The 21,762-nt window shown below is 41.9% G+C and overlaps 1 protein-coding gene across 3 annotated transcripts in view; it reads right to left on the bottom strand.

Moving 5' to 3' along the window:
- The window catches only part of fhl3a (four and a half LIM domains 3a), a 26,272-nt gene continuing 4,510 nt past the window's right edge, over window positions 1-21,762 (bottom strand). For 2 of the 3 annotated variants that reach the window (XM_029503453.1, XM_029503455.1), the window contains exons 2-6: window positions 5,508-5,680; window positions 4,229-4,403; window positions 2,059-2,228; window positions 1,703-1,889; window positions 1-1,498 (exon numbers count right to left, since the gene is read on the bottom strand). In XM_029503453.1, coding sequence (XP_029359313.1) covers window positions 1,347-1,498; window positions 1,703-1,889; window positions 2,059-2,228; window positions 4,229-4,403; window positions 5,508-5,663 — 840 coding nt within the window. In that variant the 5' untranslated portion in view covers window positions 5,664-5,680 and the 3' untranslated portion in view covers window positions 1-1,346. Of the gene's footprint in view, window positions 1,499-1,702; window positions 1,890-2,058; window positions 2,229-4,228; window positions 4,404-5,507; window positions 5,681-16,514; window positions 16,621-21,762 lie in introns of all 3 variants that reach the window. The other variant, XM_029503454.1, reaches the window with a different exon arrangement.

Below are 21,762 nucleotides of genomic sequence, written 5' to 3' on the forward strand. Positions count from 1 at the left end.
TATGTAAATGTATTTAATAAGACTTCACAAATAAGACTAACCATTGTAGCATTTAGTCATCTCAATTATATATTTTTCGCTCATATTCTTATTGCCTCAATGGCCTAGTTCCCATCTTAAAATGTATATTTGCCAACTCTGACTCACCAGCATCAAAGCTGTAATTACGATCTTTTTGTTTCTCCATAATTTTTCACATACAAGTTAAAAACTAACAATACAAAAAAAAAAAAAAAAAACAACCAATAACAGCCTTAACAGTAAGAAAATAATTACTCGGCAAATCATGGCAGATGAAGACATGCATACTCCTGCAATACACAATGGTAATTCGATTCAATTCAGCTTCTTTCGGGGTTATAAATGCTGGCTCTTTGAGTACAGGTGATAAAAAAAAAAAGATTCATTACAAAATGAAAGAGACAGAAACATTATGTAAAATAAGTGTCATTGCAAAGTTCCACAAGCAGATATAAAACATTAAAAGGGGTTGTTAGCATGTGTCTTGCGGCATGTCAGAATTGTGTTTTATGTGCATATACTGTAACATGGTAACAAAAGAATTTCTTATCCAAAGTGCAAACTTCTGGTCATGACTATGTTAAACTGACAGTCTAAAGTTTCCTCCTGTTTTTACTTGTGTAAATGTTTCATTTTATTTTAATTGGTCTAATTTTTTGTTACATTATACAACAGTGTGATACCTCCTTCTATGTCGCTATATACAGTAACTTGTTCAAGACAAAGCAAGACAGACATTTTTGAAAGATAATTGACGTGTAAAGAAAAAGCAACATTCAAAATGCATAAAACTGCAGTTATAAGAGCATTTTAACAGTAACTCCACCATACTTTGAAAATACAGACTGTAAGGTTTATATTCTATACTGTATCAGTGTTTTGTGGCTTCTCTTCGGAGCCTGATGCTACCTGATGTGGCACCTTAATAATAGAAAATATTGAAAGAGTTTTATTTTCCTGCAAAGTGACTAGCATTTTGCATTTCTTTGGTTTACTAGAGTATAACATATATGAAATTTTATTCTTAAGGCACTCCAAAAAGATGTTTCACAAAATAATTAACATTTTGGTTTAAGAGGAGATCTTTGTGGTGGTTCATGCAAACAATGCAAAACCAACACAGGATTTTGCAGACTAGTTCCCAGATGAAAATCTGATCCAGACACAGACAAGGAACTCATGTCTTTCATATAAAAATGACCTGAGAGGCAGCATTTGTTAGCCTGTGTTACCTTCCTCGGTAATGACCTGGGGTTCTCGAAATGCTGTGATAAAGGGAAAAAGGGAAGTCAAGGGGAAGGATGAGAATATCGTGTATGACTGCTCTATAGGTTGCTGTGGCAGTCACGGCACAGGATCCTTTCACCATCAGGGAAGAAGCCGGCGCCCACCAGTGAAACTGAGCACTGGGAACAGGTGAAGCACGGCTGATGCCACTGCCGTTCCTCAAATGAGATGTACTTTCCTCCTCCAAAACCTGAGACAGAAAGAAAAAGAGTCAGATATTAGACTTTGTATGGAGCCTGGCAAAGTTGACTTTGAATGTTAGTAAAAAATTCCCTATTTCAACTGTGGTGTCCAGCAGAACACATATCTGTCTTTGCAAACTTTACAGTATTTATAATCATTCTTTTACAGAGTCATCAGTTTATTTTGGTGTAAGATAGACATGGAGCTTTGCCTGTGATGGGTTTGCTGCAGGCCTCGCACTTCTTGGCATACAGGCTGCCAAAGCACTTCAGGCAGTAAGGGCTGTCGTCTCGGGAGGTGAAGTGTTGACCTGCCAGCTGCGTCTTACAGCTGGTGCACACAAAACACTCCTTATGCCACGGCTCATCCCGATAGGTCACACCACCTTTAGCCAGGGTCTAAGAATGAGGCAGGTCAGAGGTCATGTCTTCTTATATTCACACCTCCCCCACGTCCTTGTAGACCCAGGTTTAAATCTCCTGATATCTCCATTGTCTTTACCTGTGTTTCACAGGCTGGCCAATGGGAATTCAACTGTGATGGGAGTTTTTTGATAACTTTACTGACCTTTTTACAGCGAGTGCAGCGTGGAGCGAACTTGTCTTCATAGCAGGGCACACAGTAGTGTTCATCCTTGTCGGGTATGAAGGACTTCGAACCAATAGGCTGTTCACAGCTGTGACAGATGAAGCAGGCCTCGTGCCATGTAGAGCCGCCATACTCCAACTTCCTGGTACCTGGCAGGGAGAAAGAGAGATGACAGGATCCAGAGACAGAAAGAGAATAAGATAAATGGAAAGAATGAAAGACAGAAGATGGAGACAAACTGCTTGGTGTAGAATCCATCTTTTACTGTCTATCACAAGACCATTTTGGTATTTTTTGGTGGTTATTTTATGGAACTATGAAACAGAAGACTTCAACTGCATGAAGGTATATAAATCTTATTTAGTTTCACTAAGATTTATTTCATTTTAAATCATAACACCACAGGCCCCATACTTCTTTCCTGCTGCTGGAAACTGGCATCACGCCTTAGAAGAAAAGGAATAATGTCATTTTCCCTTCCATGTCCCCAATAGATCCATCTTCTACAGCTTGGCCGTTGAGTTTTTTATTGGACTAGCTGGTTTATTCTATGATGACGCAGTGGTTTGTGTGGGGCTGCCATTCTGTACTTCTCCTGTCTGCAGATTCCTAATGTTTCACTGCTTCAGGCTGTGTGCTGTGGTGTTCTCTAATCAAAAACACAAAAATCCTCTTCAAAAACATTCCAGGTCATAAGCTTACAGTAAGCACACTGGCTCACTGAGGACAATTTTAGCATTTAGATATGAGTATTTTGCAAATACAAAAACGTGAACAAGCTTTAATCCAAAACAAGCAAGATCCAATTATTGGGAGCAATTTCGCAAGCATTAGAAAACAAAGTCTCTACAATAAACAATGAGCTCTACACACAAAGGAAGTTTAATTGTTTTTGTCTATAGATTTAACTCTCAATATGCACATTTGTATATTTTTAGCAGCTACAATCAAAGCCACTTTTCCTTATACCAAGTACTTGCCACGTTGTATTTGTCGTTGTTTTCTTTTTAATTTTTTACTCAGTGAATAAATGATTTCAGCCTTTAAAAAAAAAAAAAAAACTCAAATAAGACACACTGCTGTGAGAACTAAACTGTCGGCTGTCAACAAAATATTCCAGCAGGGTAAACCGAGAGACGAAAGCAGAGGACCATTGTCCAGGAGAGCACAATAAAACTACTTGCACATGACAACATCGAGCAAAGGGAGCAGTTGTGCCTGGCCAACCTTTTTAACCAAACAGCTTAACAAGGAATCCGTTTACATGGCTTTGCTATAAACTTTCTTCTCTCCTTTTGATACCAACATAAACCACTTCTGCTGAGCGTCCAGCTATTAAACAAACATAAGTGAATGTTTGCTTTTGAGGGTCTATATACTCTTGGTTAGAGTTAGATCAATAATGTGGCTGTAATTTATATTGTCTGATTTATTCAACCATCGTAAAAAATTTTTACTTCTCAAGGTGACTTGTTTGTTTGGGCCTATTTCAACGCTCTATGAGGAGACAAATGTGAGTGCTCCAGCAGAAAACATAGAGATTACCTACAACAGAAATAATTCTTTCATAATTATTTCTGAAGGATCTGTATGCTGCTACAGGGGCGACTGACTAGCTTATCTCTTGTTATCATCAGTCTGCTGGCAGCCTTCCAGCCCTGGGGGTCTGGCTTACAGACAACAAGTCAAGCCAATTGGCAATTACTCTGTCATCTCCAGGCCTGCCTGCTGCTCGATCGTGGGCCCTCGCCGTCCTCTCTTCCTTGTCTTCCACTTCTTCTTTTTTCTAAAACCTCTATCTTCTTGATCTGGGGCTTCATACTTTTGTCCCTGTTTTCCTAGCTTGCCATGTCATAATTTTCCAAAGTTATTTGCCTTTCTATTACAAATTTGTAGACTACATGGAAATTGAAATGTGGGACAATGAGACTGGTGTTTAGTGGGTAAGTAAAGTTCCACCATATACGGCAGGGTTGTATGCACAGTGCTTGACAAGTTACTGACACTTCTTAAACTTCTACATAAAATGTTACAGAAAGATTTAATAAAAAAAGAAGCTACAAACTCAGTGAGCCCCGCCTTGTAAATCTGAACACGCAGGTCAATGTGCATACATTTGTGACAGTAACACTGTTTTTTGTTTTTTTACCTGGCATCACAATCTTGTCACAGGCTACACATTTGGAGGAGAACTCATTACAGTAGCAGTCATTGCAGAGCAAAGCTTCCCCCTGGCTGGTAAAAGGTTCATCTGCCAGTGAGCGGTCACAACGGAAACACCGGAAGCAGTGCTCGTGATAATGCCGGTCCTCATAGAAGAGCTCCTGCCAGCAGAACAAAAGGAAGGGAAAAAAAGGATACTGGAGTTCATTTCATACAGTTAAAAATACATTCCCGAAATCCAATCACCTAAATTATTACGCATTTCCCCTAAAACATCGACTTTTATATCTTTAAAGAAGAAGCAAATAAGAGAAATTACTACAAGGGTAAAGATCAGAAAAGGCTGAACGGGAGCAGAGAGGAGTGTGAGATTGCTCTGGGTCAAACTGACACATTTAATGTTTTCAGTGACAAGTAAGCGGTTATTTGTACATGTAGTACTTATATAGTACGTGTGTGCTTACATTTAAAAGTTTTTCAAGGATGGGATTGAAATGATGATCTATAAAGCACAGAGCCAAGTATATGCTGGATTTATTTATCGTCCACTGCCTGTGAGGGTGTTGATGACTCAATAAGGCTCCTTAAATTTACAAACTGCTGCACCCCATTCTTCCAACTCCATTAAGTAATGTATGTTGGTTTTAAATGATCCACATCATGTTAGCGTTTTCCATTAAAGAAAGATTACATTCTAACCTGATTGTGGGGAAGAGACGCTCCCTCATGTTGAAATTTAACAGTCTTTGCCAAAATTAGCCCATTGGCTTTTGTAGACTTAGTGGAAATTGGCTGGATAATTGTGTATTAAATTAGCCTTTACTGTGTCTTGCCACACAAAATATATAGAACATGGCTCATTTACCATGAATTATGCATCATTAACATGACACAACTTCTGTTGGAGCTATCCAAAGCCACATCAAAACCTGCTAAAAAATGACTTTAACTTTATAAGAGTAGTTCTTTGGATGTGTTTTAAATTAGTCTCAACTTTTAACATGCTGCTCACAGTGTGGAAAGGTTGAGGTCATATGTGGGATTCATTCCAGCGTACGTATTACAGAAATAAATGTTACCAGTGATACATCAACACCGGTCTCAATGTTTTATTAAATACCTCTCATTGTATCAGGTGAATTTTCAGTGCCTTTTGTGATAATTGAACAGATCTAAATGCTACGTAAATGCCATGAAAGTCACACACACGGTCTGGATTCAGTAACTATGCCTTGGATAGCTGCGCTTGAAATAAAAACACTTACCCTTGCATCATGGCCGATCAGCTCTTTGCACTCATCACATGTATTTGAGAAAAGGCTGTCGTAACAGGGGATGCAGTAGGGACTGTCATCTGACTGGATGTACTTGCGGCCATACAGAGATTCTTTGCAATTGTCACAGTCAAAACGGTCAGCCATTGTAGGTTTCAGCAAGTCTGAAACACAAAAAGAAGACAGTATTATTTTCAAATACCAAGAACAAGAAAGGTAGGGACAAGAATAGCTCGGGTTGGAAAAAGGAGAAGTAGTATATTGAAGAGAAAGGAGGACTGAGTCATTCGGTCACCTTTTCCGGTGCAACAGTTGAGCAACGGCATTGACTTCCACTGCCAATATTTATGTTGTAAATACTTTGGCTTTTATTAGTGATGAGGTTGAACTTAAACAAAACACGCGGTACAAGTGGGAGCAAGTGGAAAAAGAAAGTGCGACAACAGGGAAAGAGAGCGAATGAGAGTCATGAGAGGCCTGTTAACTTTTATTGGTGTGTGATGAAAATGCAGTGACTGTAGAGGGAGGGGAAAAGAGCGAGAGAGCTGTCACTTTTTCTTTCTTTCTCTATCAAAATCCTTCCTGTTGCTGTCAGCTGCTCGACTCTGCAAAGTTGAGATTAAGGCACACTCACACGCTCTCGTAGGACTGAAGTGGAAGTAAAAGCATGCACATATCATACAATCTTGTAAATATTTACAAAGCAACAATCTATGCTTGAGTAAAGCATGGCCCACCAAAATATACAGAAACCCCACTGGAAGTGTGTATGCGTGTCAAAAGAGCAGACGGAAGAAGCTGTTTGAACATGACTCCTTAACAAGCGCATTTATTTCAGCCTACAGATGCAACTGCTGTAACACGCTTGCACAGATATGGGAGCGCTGAGCACGGCCTGCACTGTGCAACAGGGCCCTTGATCATGACTGAGCACACAACAAAAGTGACAGAATAATATTGTGAGGCCATTATGGCAACTATATCAGGTTGCCAAAACATTACAGCATGGCTGGAGGAAAGCCCAGGGATAAGTGATATGGCCCTCTGGCAGGGTTCACCTATGCCTATTCGTTCCCCCCACCCAGGAATAATAATCACCTCTGATATAGAGTAATAATCAATCAAACATGAAAATGTCCCCACACACACACACAATAACACCAACCCATCTGAACACATAGATGTTGTAGGGAACTTCCATAAAAAAAAGAGGGTGACACACCAGAAAGCCAAATTGCACAGGATCTATCGTGAAAGAAAGCATTAGTTGCGCACACTCATGTTTCATCTGTCTCAGCTCTTAATAAGTCAGGGTGACAAAGTTCACCACCACACCAGCTGTTCAACAACAGCACACTCAGCACCACTCCGACAACCTTAAGACATAAATTACAGAGTGTAAATACTTGGCAATCCTGCAGCTAAGTTGTACACACTGACTTGTATCACCGGACCGTCACATCTCTTTATCAAATGACTCAGTGGATACATCTTAAGTATCTGATGTCTCGTATTATAGTATCCATCTGGAGGTTATGGCAATATATCAGAAAAAGCAGCTGTGCTCAGGCTGTGTTATGTACAACAAGGTGCTGATCTTGCAAGTCTCTGTTTTGAGGTCAATTTCTGTACATTAAACACACCATCCGTCAGAGTAGTCCAGCAACGTTTCCATCGGCCCACATAACCACAACATCAAGATTAGATGAACAAAGCACAGAGCTGAGAATGAGCACAATGACCTTAATGTTATCTGCAGTGCCGGGCAGGTATGCACTGCTTTCGCTTGCCAGGTAGAGGGAACGAGATGAGGCATGACTCATGAAGCTGGGAAGGCAACGCTATGACGTCTGATGTCAGCTTTAATTTCCAAAGCAAATCAGGCAGCTGTTTATTGCCCTCCCACAATTCATATGTATTATTCACATCTCCACTTACAAAAAGGCTGCAGAAAGTAGGTCACATTTTCCATCAGGCAGAGATACATACAATATGTTTTCTGACAGGATGAAGGATATCTGAACACAGATGTCTATCCAGCCAACAACCCGGGGCCTGGTATTGATCATCACCACCCACGATTTCCCAGCTACCAAAGCCCTATGCAGGCTTGGCTGGTCCTTTTCTCAACAAATGCTTTAAGGTTTCCAGTCAGCTGTGGGTTTCAGCATGAGTAACTATTTGCTAAAAGTCTGATAAGATTAAGTAAGACAGAATTAAAGCTCAGGTGGGAACAGGAGATTCAATTGCAAATATTCTAAATCCTGATTAATGCACACACACACACACACACATATATATATATATTTGGATAATGTACATCAGACAGAGCTCTGAATTCCTGATGGCACAGGCTCTCACAGAGAGGAGTCTGATGTCAGTGCATCGACCCCAGGAGCGATGGACTAAGCTGTGACCGCATGTAAAAACTGCTGATCCAACTGACTTTCCCAAATTCAAGAAAGAAGAGAAGAAAAGAGAAGAGAGAAGAAGAGAAGCAAAGAGAGAAGAGGAGAAGAGAAGAGGAGAGAGGAGAGGAGAAGAGAAGAGAAGAGAGGAGAAGAGAAGCAAAGAGAGAAGAGGAGAAGAGAAGAGGAGAGAGGAGAAGAGAAGAGAAGAGAAGAGAAGGAGAGGAGAAGAGAAGCAAAGAGAGAAGAGAGAGAAGAGAAGAGAGAAGAGGAGAGGAGAAGAGAAGAGAAGAGAAGAGAGGAGAAGAGAAGCAAAGAGAGAAGAGGAGAAGAGGAGAGAAGAGAGGAGAAGAGAAGAGAAGAGAAGAGAGAAGAGGAGAGAGGAGAAGAGAAGAGGAGAGAGGAGAAGAGAAGAGAAGAGAAGAGAAGAGAGGAGAAGAGAAGCAAAGAGAGAAGAGGAGAAGAGGAGAGGAGAGAAAAAGAGAAGAGAGAAGAGGAGAAGAGAGGCGAAGAGAAGCGAAGAGAAGAGAGGAGAGGAGAGAAAAAGAGAAGAGAGGAGAAGAAAAGACTTGGATCTGGGTCACACTTCTCACAGGGCTTTGAATCTACTGCTGTATATGCAAACTTCCCAGCAAAGGTCCATCTTCTTGCCCAGGACCTGGTGACTAAGAACCCCACTCTGGGTTAATAACATTCCCAAATACCAAAGCTGTGACTGAATTCAGCCCCATGGGAAAAGTGTGGGCTTCAAGGAAATCACCACTGTCTCCACACAGGACAATGGTCCAGAAACGTTGTAGAGTCAGTTATACTATATCAGCAGAAAGTCGGGATCATTGTTTCATTTTGGCAACAGTGCATTCTATTCTTTTTAATGATCCAGAGGGAGTGTATGTGTGTGTATGTGTATATATGTATATAAATGTAAAAAAATGAAACAAAAATATACAGGAACAGTCAAAAGCTGGAACACAATGGGGAAGTGTGGATGAACCCTACGCTGGCCTTGTTTAACAATCATCACAACAAAATGTTCACTTTCACTCGGAAATCAGGAAGCCATAAAGGCACTAATCACAAAATCCTCAATCTTATTCATTCCTCACAAACCTTGAACATCAGGGGATGTGATGAACCTTGGAGCTTCCTTTGGACTTTTAGTTTGTTGTCAAATATCGAGTTATAAGATAGCAGGGGAATGCCAAGGCTGCTTTCTGCTATTCGTCACAATCTGTCCCGATTCATACGAGGGGGTAGAAGTTCAGGGTGAGTGACACCACAGGGCAGCAGACTGTATGCTGTTGCCGAGCAACACGGTCATGGTTGGTTACTGAAGGGCTAGCAGATACCCTGTCCGGTCCACTCCCACAGGCCGGCCTGTTAATCCCCAGTCCAAACTTCGCTTACGCTCTGCTTGGTTCCAAATGAACAGTCCGCACAACCTGCTCCGAACAAGCTCGCCAGCTCTTCCCTGCCGTCCATTAGAAGGATCTGGATATAATATCTTGAAGAGCGTCATTTTTTTTTATAATGTCTCACAGAGCTGTTAAGATCTAATTTGTGAGGAGAAAAAGACCATAATATATACAGGATCATTACACAAAAGCACTGTAAGGAAAGAACATAGTTAACGCACAGGGAGGATGGGATGCGACTGTGAAAGTCATGGAAAACAGATACACAACAGATAAACAACTAGACGAAAGGCTCATCTCAGTGACATCACATCACATCAGGACTAAGTGGACCTGCCTCACATTAGGTAGGTCTGGTCCCCCTTCAGCAGTCACGACAGCCCTGACCTGTCGAGGCAGGGACTCCACAAAACCTCTGAAGGTGAGCTTGGTACAGTACATGGCACCAAGAGATGTCCTGTCAGTTACAAGGATTGGACCCACAGTTGCTGGATTGGCTGGAGATCTGGGGAATCTGGAGGCCATGCTAACACCTTTGACTCGTTTTTCCTTCAACTGCTATTGGGGAACACCGTGATCATGAAGGGGTGCACGTGGATGTCAAAATAATACCCATAATTGCAGGACCCAAGGTTTCCCAAAACACAAACCTGGCTTTTTAAATGATTCATCTGACCAAGCCACCTTCTTCCATTACGCCCTGGCTCTAATGCTCACCTATCCATTGTTGGCGGCGCATCGTTAAGCAACAACAACTAGTCTATTTTTTTTTCTTTACAACAGAAAAACCTCCAAGCATTTATGTCATATCACCGACAAAAAACCGCAGAAGTGTCTCAACTGCATCCATCCTGATAATGCAGGACTTGCTGTGGAAATACTATCAGAGTTTGCCAGCGATGACCTAGCAAATTATTCTAAAATGGTTACTGCCAAGTGGTAGACTGTATAAAAGTTGCAGATATACTGCACTGATGTCTATGAGCAGCCCAGTCAAGAAGTCAAAAATAAACCATTTTAATAGCAGAGAAACTGCTTTATTTATTAGGCCTGTGTTTACACGTCCATTGTGACTTGTGTACTTTTTATGTCCGAGTGGATACTTGGTGCAGAAACCACAAGTGTGGTTTTTACTGTGAATAGTAGGGTCTTATCTGCCTAAAAAACAAGCAGCTACAAAATCTACTCAATCACCTTTAACGGTCTAGATCTTTTGGCAGCAAACGGACTCATACACCAGAGGAAGGAGTGTGTTGTTAAACGCGTCCTCTGTAAGTACACATGACTGTTTCCTTTTATACAGGTACTTGAGAGACTGATGAAAGAACAGAGAACAACTCAAACAAAAGAGTGGGATGAGAAAAAGGGAACAAAAAAAAAAAAAAGAAGAAGAAGGTGGCATTTAGAAGTGTACAAATGCTGGAGCAGAATCTTATACCTACGACAAATCTTAAATCAAATCAGAAGAAAAGTGAAACGGCTGCTTTTGGATAAACACACACCATCAAATTACTCTCTGTCTTGTGCCTGGACATCTTCCAGACACAGTAAAGCTCCTTGGCTGGGTTTGAAAAGAGGAAAAAGTACAGCAGAGGACACTTAAGTATATCATTTAAGAGCACGGTTGAGCATATCAAAAATAAAGTACAATGTCAAAAACACACTTCAGAAAAAATCATTATACTCAGTCCAGTGGCCACTTGAAAGGATCCTGATGGCGGTGACATCTGATCAGATTTAGTCCAGTGCCTCATAACCATGGAGGACTTTCCGTTTGGTGAATAACACAAAAAGGCAAAGGCGTGGATTACAAAAAAAGCTTCTACTTTTTTTTTTGATGGTTCAGAAGTTGTGTTTATGACACAATGTCACAGGCACTGGCAGCTAAGGTCAGGTCCTTTGGGAGAAGCTTCCAGTTCAACATACTCCCTGAGACGAGTCACTCCACGAGCTAAATCACATCTGCATGACTAATTGTTTTCATGAGCATTGACTCAAGTGGACAAACTTATTCAGGCTGCAATAAAACAACACAAGAGTTAGACACAAATATATTGTTACATTAGCCAATGCTTGGTGCTTGGTTGTTTCTGGCTTTTGGTGGATCAGATAAATGAAGTCCAGCAATCGAAAGGACAATGTGAGGCAATGAATCTTATCACAGGAAGGGAAGGAAATTGTTCATGAAGGAGAGATAATGCTACAGCTCATTCATAAACAGATGTGCTTATTTAAACAAGCTCACAACCGCTGGTTATGGAAATACAGAGAACATTTTAATTCTAATGTTGAGAAACAATCTAAACAAACAATCTGGTGCAAAACAATTCCATTGTATTTAAAGACTATGTTATTTAGTGTAGTTCTTACACAGATTCTTAACCCCCAAAAAAAACCCCAAAACAAAAAAAGAGCTGTAATCATGACAATGATATTTAAGGCTTTGAGCAATCTGTGGTCATCAGAGTTTATACTATGGGGTCTGCATTCAGCCACTGTTAAGATGCAAGTGGTAAACAGCCAGCGTTGTCGTTCTGTTGCATTAGAACAGAATCTGGGCCACCCACATTATCAGGGGCCTGTGTGCAGAACGGCTTCATCTCCTGTGTTTTACTTTGAAAAACGCTGTTGAATGAGTTGTGGTAGGGCGTTGGGGAGCAGAGATGGCTGGGGGTTGGTGTGGGGGCACCTGAGACTGCTCCTCTGTGGGAGACTGGGTCAGACTTGAGGATAGAGTAGAGGCTGTAGGACCAGACACTGGAGCCCTAACCTGTTATTGTCCCTGAGCGTTTAAACACCGGCTGGTGTGCAGTGGGAGGTGACAGAGGGCTCAAATGAAAGCCAGCATCATAAACATGAAGGAGGAAAATGACTACCTGCAGGAGAAAATGTCACCACGGCCTTTGTAATTTGTCCCCTCTTGGCAACTTTTAATGACCATGCAAGTGTGGGGATATGACTTGATGTCTTATAATATGAGCCTTGGACCTGTTGTGTGGTGTACTCTGCAGCATTAGAGGAAAAGCTACAGATAAGCATCAGCTGGCCCAAAAGACCAGCTCATCAAACACTGTGTACTCAATTATTAAAAAGGTTTGACACAGTGATGTTGTGTATAAAAGACAAACAAAAGCACAGCACATCATCCACCGATGTTATATTTAGCTATACTTAAAACATACATTTGTTAAAGCTGACATTTACTTGGCACGCGCAGACTTGAGGACGTGTTTGCAGGGAAGACTCGACATGCAGTGGACTTTTTGAAGAGAAACGCAGTTGAAAACGCTGCAAGCTGCATGTCATCTGTCCCCTTCCCGTCTCTCTCCCAATGCTCCACGAGACTCCAGTGACACCAAACAATAACATCGCAATTACTCCAAATCATACAGTACTGTCCCAACCAACCGTGAGGGAAAGTTTGGAGCTGAGGAGTGGATCTGAATTTATTTTTATATCATTCTATGCGGATGGCCCAACAACTACATTTTTGGCCTACATTTGTCTTCCTTTGAAGCAAAAAAAAAAAAAAAATGCTGCCATACATTAGAGCTTCACATCTGGTTTGCATTGGGGAAACTATGCAGTCAACTTCTGTGTGCCAGTGGAGGTTTGAAAGAGTCAATGCCTGGAGAATGCACGAAAGGTTGTCTTTTTTCCTTCCTTCCTTTCTTTCTTTCTTTCACTCCCTGTGCTGGTATTTGACAGTGAATGTTTAGATGGCAAAGGGAAAACTGAAGCGAGAGTGAGAAAAGAGAAGGCAAATCTTGAAAGCAAAAAAAAAAAAAAAATTGTGCTAGCTGATCTTTGGACACACTTTACAAAAGTAAACAAAGTGGTGAGAGTATAGGAAGGTAACAAACAGAAACAATGGCTATACAAATAACTTGTGATAAACAGCCTATACTCGACCAAAAAGAAAAAAGATTAAAAGCTGAAGCCTGCTGAACTTAAGTGTGCTGTCACAAAGACGAACATATTGTATATCTTTAAAAGAAACACATTGGAGGTGGTGAAATATCGCAGGGTAACAGTTACATCTTCTTTGGGTCTCACTGTGGCTGCTAGTTTTAGCAAAAAATACATTGAGAAGGGTTCTCCTTTCTGAACAGCCATATGAGAGACAGTTTATATTATTGCTCTTTGGGCAAACACAGTCATTAATCCCGGGAACCTCTTTCCTGCAGAGTTTCCCAGGGAAGATTTGTGCCCAAAAATGGCGACCATAGTGACTGTCCTGATATCTTCACATCCTCCCTGTCATCCAAGGGACAGTGCTTCCTTTTGAAATCTAAAGCCTGCCCTCTTTTGTCAATTTTGACGCCTGCTTTGTTTGGCTGAGGCCTGTGCAGTCTTCAAATAAATATCTACATTTTTTAACAGCCCACAACCATGCCTGCATTCAAATCTGATCAGAATTAGAAGAATGCTTAGTGAGGTCCAGGCGCTTCCTCTTAGAAGCTCAGTGTTTCAGTCAGTGCTTTGTGAGCCCCAAGAGAGGATGTTGCGCTCACAAGACAAACCTCCAGAGAGAGCGCTGAAAGCGAGCCCTTCTGATGCAACATCTTGGAATAACAGAAAAATCTTTGTCTCTGTTCAGAGACACATCAAATGCCTCGCAAGTCATCACAATGGAAAATCACCTCTGGACTGCTTCTTTCTTTAAACAAAACAAAAAGTTTAAACCAGTGCAGTCAGAAGATTTAGGGGTCACTTTGGCCTCCTTCAATTTACACAGATCCTAATATGGATTTCAGGCGCGTGTCTTTGAGCTGTTGTTGTGAACTGTGAGAGCATAAACTCTGATCAGTGTTTTGAAGATGCTTTGACATGGTTTCCCTGTTTTTGATAGAGAAAGCTGGTGACAGGCTTCCTCCTTTCCTTCTCTTTCTGCTATGTCTACATCTGTGTTGTTGCACTGATAGAAGGCCGCGTTGCACAGCTTTGTGGCCTTGATGAAAGCATAATAATTCTTTATCAATTGCCCTGCAAGAGGAACATAAGGAAATGTCACTTTTACACCCTGGTGAGACGGAGCTCAACAACTAAAACTATTAGAAAGACAAGAAACTCTTAGTCTGCATTATTAGCTCATTTGATCGCATTTGCGCCTCCAATGCAAATCCGATTATCCTTCACTGTTCACTGTTGTATCCCTACTAAACTAATTAAAGAATTTAAAAACTATTGCACCGTCATAACCGCTTAAAAAAAAAAAAAAAAAAAAAGGAAATCGCTGTGTCATCATTTTGACATGAAGTATTCTGACGGCTTCATGACTGTTATTAACTAAAGGGTACTGAACACCGAGGCTGGCTGTTAACCTATAAAAACAAAAGACTGGCTCCTGCGAGCTCCTGGTCAGTCCCAGGTGGTCTTCTCTTGTTGCTGAGTCAGCACAACTAGCCAGGACATCAAGGAGCCATGGGCTAAGGTTTCACAGACTGCACACACAGCAATCTAAGCCACACACAACTGTGTGGTACACACCCACAACTGCAAGCAATTATTTATAACTCATTCAGACTTGTGGCTCGTGGCTGCAGTGATGGCACCTGACCCTGAGGTTAATGCCCAGACGAGGAGGCGTTCTGTCGTCTTTATTTAAAAAAGGAACAAAAAACGAAACAAAACAAATGCATGCATCCCAACATCCTCAGACTTTAATATTAACAGTGTGTCGTTATAGGTAAGTGGAAATGTCCAATCACTCTGTGCAGCGGGCCTTTATGGGTATAATAGATTATAAGCAGTAAGAGCAATCCACATTCTTAACAACAGCTGCATGAATTATCCCCCCACAACCGCAACAGACCAAAACACTCACCTCTCTCACTCTTTGACTCCGTAACCCAGAGAAGACGGGTTCATATGTAGAAAAAAAAGAAAAGAAAAGAAAAAGCATTGGCTTAGAAGGCCAAGTGGTTCCTGCCAAATTTGAAACGACTGGGATGGATAACTTAGAAGTCATTTCCAGTACATGCAACCATTTTTTCCCCTCTCAGGCAGATCTCCATGGCAACATGTAAACAGTGCCCTCATTCCCTTGGACCATAAACCTCTGACAGTGACGTGTAGCTCTCATTTCATCCTGTGCACCGTTGACTGAGGGCACAACATATTGTTTCACTAGATTGGACATGGAAACGTGAAAGCTCTCGTGTAGCGCCATAAAAAATAAATACTGAACCCATCAGGGAACTCGGACTACATCCTATACTTAGATCATGACGATGACTTCAGATTTCCTGTCTATTTCTGGAATGCAGTCTACAAAGTAAAACATTTGGTCAAAAGGTTACTTTGAGTAAATTTGCAATTTGAAATTTATGTAATTGGATTGAATTGAATTCTAAATCGCCCCACTTTAAAATCCCAAAGCATAAAACCGAAGATGTATAAATAGGTGATGATGATAATGTGGGCTGACCTCTGAAGCATCCCTGTGGGCCACTTTCCTGTCATAAAAACATAATGTCTTCTTCCTTCACTTGGATATTTACTGTAAAAACCAAACATGGGTTCATTTCTCACTGGGCAACGACCCTTTTCACCAATGCGGGGTTGATAACAACGAAGCGCACAAGCCAGTATACGCGCACACACTGTGCTTCTTCCTGTTACCCCAAACAGAGACATCTCTGGGATTTCTCAGAAAGTCGGTCGCACACATTTGCAAACACAGTCACAATGAGGAACAGGCGTATTGCGTCTAAACACACTGATGCAGAAGGACAAAGTCACAGAGACATAGACACACCTGCAGCCACACATATTAGGTCTCCCAATAACATACGTGCAATCACATGTGAGCGCACAGAGCTGAGGGCAGATAGAGAAATCAAACAACAAAATAAACACGGCAGCCAAACAGGGGGGACAATGGATGACTTGTGCAGGAAGGGCAGACACGGCGAGCAGCTGCATACACACACCCGCAGTTTGTTTAAGTCTCTTTGTGGGGACTTCCCGTCGAGTGTAATTACTGCTCATATTCACAATCCCCTGCTTTTCTGCTCACATAAAAAAGGCCGATAAGATCAAACAATTTGACATATTTAGGAAATGAGCTTCAAACATAGTGGCAAGATCTTGGTAATAAAAATCCAAACACATCAAGATGATGATGATCTTGAACCAGAATGAGAGTTTGGGACTTGTATTGCCAATCCTACCCTCCTTAGTCCTCAATCCACCACCAGCAGAGCAGAAGAGGGACGCTTTGTTTAATCAGACAATGATGTTAACATCACTAGAGATGATTGTAGAGAGGGGTTGAAACTGCAAGAGATGATAAAAAGAAAATCATCAGTTTCCATTCAGGCTCAACTGCAGTTGCTATAAATTTCCCAGATAATTTTGCACAATGAAGCAAAATAGAAAACTAGCTCTGTCGAAACATATCTCTCTTGACCCAATTTCTGCATGCCAGAATGGGACCACCTCCTTCTCCTCTTTGTCATTCTCCCTGTTGGTTTGACCTACAAATAGATTTCTGTGGAGTGAGTCTCATGTTCATCAGATGCCCCCACTGGAAGCTCAGTTTTGCTTGCTGGAAACTAAACACACTGACGGAATGGTGGAAAATCAGGAAGTGCATAAGTGAGTGGTACACTATCGGAGGTTAGTGACCTCAGGGTCATTTACCCCCTTCCCCACCGTACTGCCAGGAGACTGTCCCCGCTGAAATGCAGCAGGCAGGCTTTGTGGATGGAATGAGCTCACTTCAAAAGGTGTCCATAAATCATGCTGCCATGTATCTGAGACAGCCTCCGCCTTCACCTCTGCACATTACCAACTGCCGTCCTTAACTCCAGCTTCAAACCTTGTGCCTTTGTGTGTCACTAGTTCTGGCTTGTCATTTGAGTTTTGGGCTTTTGCGTCCACGCACACTACAACTATACAGTTGAGCAGATTATAGCCGAGGCACAGCTGAGCAGTGGAGGTAAATTCAAGAACATGTACTTACCTAAAACTGCTTAATGTTGCTGGGAAAAAGGCACACTCCCGCTGGTAGACAATGGAGGTCAGTGGATTTATAAGAGTATCGTTTAAGTCCTGGGAAGTGCTGCGAGTTCCCAAATCCTATAACTAGTTTCTCGACTTTGCTAGAAAAGAGCTGCAATCCGTCAGGTCCTTATCTCAGAGCGTCACATACTGGGATCTCTTTATCATGCAGCCATGCAAAACTCTATTCATCTTGTCCACCTAACTCATTATCAGTGATAAAATGCAAAGTCCCTGCTGCAGCTGTTAAATGGAGAGAAGATGTGAAAGCAGGTGCTTTGGTAAACACTGATAGGGTGGTTGAATTATGTTGCTTCCCAAGCAGACCTGCCTATCGTTTTCAATCTATTAACCGCAGCTCTCGCCTGACTCCTGTTCGCCCTCTTTCTGCTTTTATCCTGCTCCTTTTTTTTTTCTATACAGGAATATTCTTGGCTTCGAGGGATGTGGGAACAATGCTGTACAAAAAACAGACACGCATGCTAAGAAGATAGTTAAAGGCGCAAGGCTCTTGTCACAGCTCCACGGCCTCTTCGTTCATCAAACAAAGTGTAAATGTATGTCATACATCGTGTAAATTAACAGGATGTATGACTCTGGCTTGATTATTGGACTCAGGGAATCAACTGGCACAAGTAGATGAAGGTTAAAAGCTACATGGCACAAACTTGCAGCCAAGTGCTGCACAGAGCCACATTAATCCTCCCCTGAGCGATGACCACGAGCATGCCTTGGTATGAAAAACGACCGTCTTTATGCATGAAATTTCATACTATGGGACACTTTTTTCTTGCATCCTTTCTTCAGGAATCATCAAACCTTGAACAGTTTCCACTCACCAGTGTTGAGAAGGCGTGCAGCGGGATGAGGGATGGGGGTTTTTAAGGGTGGGAGGGGGGTTGAATACTTCCATAGTGAAGTCATGGTGCTTGTGTCATTGGGCCTCTGCTGTGCTTTGCTCACCGTCTGGCCCCCATTTTACCCATTGATCTAATTTCTGTTGCCAACACTGGATGTGGTTCTGTTTGAAGCTGGATGTTTAGGCCCGTTAAAGCACTGACAGAATTGCAAACGTATGGTGGACTTCAGGAGAAGCAGAAGAGAAAACAACTTAGTGATTTTTGCCAGACTCCTAAATGTAAACATAATGTATAATTCCTCAGCGGTTTGCCGAGGTGGGAAAATCTATGGCCCACTTTAAAGCTGGTGTTAATGAGCGTCTTGCATTCTAAGTCTGAGCTGCTTTGAATTAACATTTGGCATTAAAAGTGAAACAAAATCTGAATTTCTGCACGAGAACACAAATATCACCTGTCCTTTAAAAACAAGACTTCATCTAGTCTGTTTGAAAATCAGTTTGAAGGTATTTCTGCTGGCGTTTCCTGTTGTGTCAGGACACAGCACTTTATGCCCATGTATATTCCACCTATATGGGGATTGGTGACAGAGACGTGCTAGATTTGCACTTTAGTGCAGCAAATGAAGTCATGCCTCATCTCTGTAGGTGGCTTGGCTGAATGCCCAAGACATATACTCTACATCAAGCTGCCACCTGTAATGGGAGGTCTGTATGTGTCACATCATCACAGAAGTGGCTTCATCTTCCAGAGAACGGCACTGTACCTGCTCAGATAAGGCAGAGCACATGATCATTACGGTTTCATGCAAGAAGTGAAATCTGCACAACTGAAAATTTACGAGTGCAAAATGTTGTTACTTCTTTAGTGTCTCCAACAAAAGAAAAAAAGAAAAAAGAAAAAAGGCCTTGAATGGCAAAATGAAAGACTTTCCACAGACACAAAAATACGATTTCTTTTAAGGCTAAAAAGAGCTACTATTGACGACTGTGAGGTCCAGACATCTTCAATTTCTTCCCCATCAAATGAAATTAAATTATTACGAACGCATACCAAGACACTGTTCTTCTACTTGACTGTACCGTTTGTACATGCAGGCTATTGCTGTACCATGTGCACTGCACGAAGCACTCTGCTGTGTGCCCATCTTTTCTTTTTCAGTTGTGGGAAGAGAGACAGGAGGGTTTTTTTCATTAGTATTAAATATATCTTCAATTATGCATGTGTTTTTGTCATTTATGTGAACTGTGGTGACAGTAGACCCCAGGCAATGGCTGCATTGCATGACTGATAGCAATAACTCAATAAAAATATTAAAAATCTTTATTGCTAACTGGATTTGTGCTCATCATACAATCTTAGTTCCATTTAGTGGAGCTTTCCATGTGCAGCTTTGGGAGAAAGACAGGAAGATAAGAATGGTGAATGCCATAAAAGAAATAAATCAATAAGTGAAAATTCTTTTAGCTACAGCCATGTTGGTTGTATACCTGATGGCCATGCTGACTATCAGTCAAACGAAAATAACACTGGTATTCTCGAGTACTGCTTTGTGAACCATTTGACAATTTAGTTGAATATAAATGCTCTGGATTGAGTTAGGTCCGATTACAAACATCCTGAGCTCAATGCGATCTGTGGGTTGTGAAAATGCTGTCAAACAAAGCAGTGTTTCGCTCTCTCTGCACCAATTGCTAGAACTTTAACTACACAAGGTGAATGAGAGCTGACGCCAGATGCCTCGGGGAGTCACAACATGTACTTTCTCTTGTATGCAGTTGTTGCGATAAGGGTAAATAGTTGCTGGAATTTCTGCACACTTACAGAAACTCTGCAGAGATGGAAAGGTGGTGCGCACTCAAAGACCTAAACACAGTAAGGACTTGCATTTATCTTCGATTACGCCTTTCTGTGACGGCCCGTTGACAGATGCACCCACCGGCAGTTATGTTGCACTTAGACCACTCCTCTCGCTCCCCAAACTCTATGAGCCAAGAAATCCAGCCTGGGCTTTCTGCTACTTGTCCATGTCGTAAATTACTGTCATCTTCTCATCGAGGAGTAGGGGTCCTTTTATAGCCACACCAAGGACAGTTTCTGCCATTTATGGCTCCTCCAAGGCACTGTACGACCACCAGTGAGTAGCCCATGAAGGTGAGACACAAGACAGGGAAGCAGAGGAGGTGAAGAAACATCCTGCCTGGCCCTCTCTCCCATTCGTTGTACATTTGACAGCTTTACAAATCAGTGCCAATGTGTGTCTGGGCAATGCCAAGTGCACACTACCGTGCTTTTTGAAAAGGGCACAACTGTTGTACACACGGTTCAATTTACAAATCTGACTGACACAGACCCACATCTCAGTGTATGTGGCAAGTCTGGCTTGTCTCAGCCTGCCTCCTCTGTGGAGTCTATTGTTTCCAACACCCATAGACACAAAATTGAGAGGGGTGAGACAAAGTGTGTAGGTGTATGCCTGTACATATGAGTGGGCAAAAAAGAAAAAAAGGATGAGTGAGGGATGGTGTATGAGACTGGGTAAGGAGTCGCATTCTTGATCGCCTTCTAGTTTCATCATGCAGAGCAGGCAACTTAACAGTGTTTACTTTCAGCAAGGGTAACGCTCTCACTCACAGCTGCACTCTAAATAAACACTCTTGTATTTGTCAGAGACAAGATAATACACATCTAATCAGAACAAGTAACAGCTTTTCCTGCTGTCCAACATGTTAGGTCCTTCTAGTTCAGCCTGGAAGACGGTTGTGCAACCCGGGGAACATTTGACTGCATTTGAATAGAAATGTGAGCATACTAAACACCAACACCTTGTCATACGCCCACGCTCTCATGACTGCACTTCCTCTGCTATGATGTCACAGTCTGGATTCATTCTTTGCAGATGTGGGAGCCAGCCCCATTAAGTGTTTGGGAAGCAATCAACACTAATGCAGCTGGCAATGTGGCAAACTGAAGTTACCGGCCATATAAAGACACAACCACCACGGCAGCAGGGGGTGAAGGTTGGGATACAGTAGTGGCAGGCTGGAACAAACAACGCACATACACAGAGCCAAGAGATTCATTAATTCTTCAAGACATCTGTTATGGGAACAGAGTGCTGCTTGCATGTTGTTGTGGGGAAATAGTTAACGACCGACTCACTTCAGGGTCTACGCTGTTTTGAAAGGTGACATTTTGGGCCACATGCATTGTTGCCTTGTTTGAGGCCCGCTGTGTATCACTGTGTGGTTAAGGACTGCGTGCCACATGGTCTCAAATTATTGCCCAATTAAGCTAGCGTGCAAGAACATCCAATGGGAAGGGTGACGACATTTCTACTTTCACAAAGGTAAAGCTGCTGTGTCAGATCCATGTAGGCAGATGGTGGCTCATTTTCATGGTAAGTAAGAATTGAATTTTTACAAAAAACAATCTTAACCTCTATAATAAGTGGAGCTTGCAGGAATTCTACAATGATCTACATCTGACAGGAGCCTTCATCATTGCAGGCCAGTGGCACAGTGATTCCTTCAATAACAGCATTATTAGGGAGACAGCT

The sequence above is a fragment of the Echeneis naucrates genome, chromosome 6 (genome assembly GCF_900963305.1).
Source record: "Echeneis naucrates chromosome 6, fEcheNa1.1, whole genome shotgun sequence".
NCBI lineage: Eukaryota > Metazoa > Chordata > Actinopteri > Carangiformes > Echeneidae > Echeneis > Echeneis naucrates.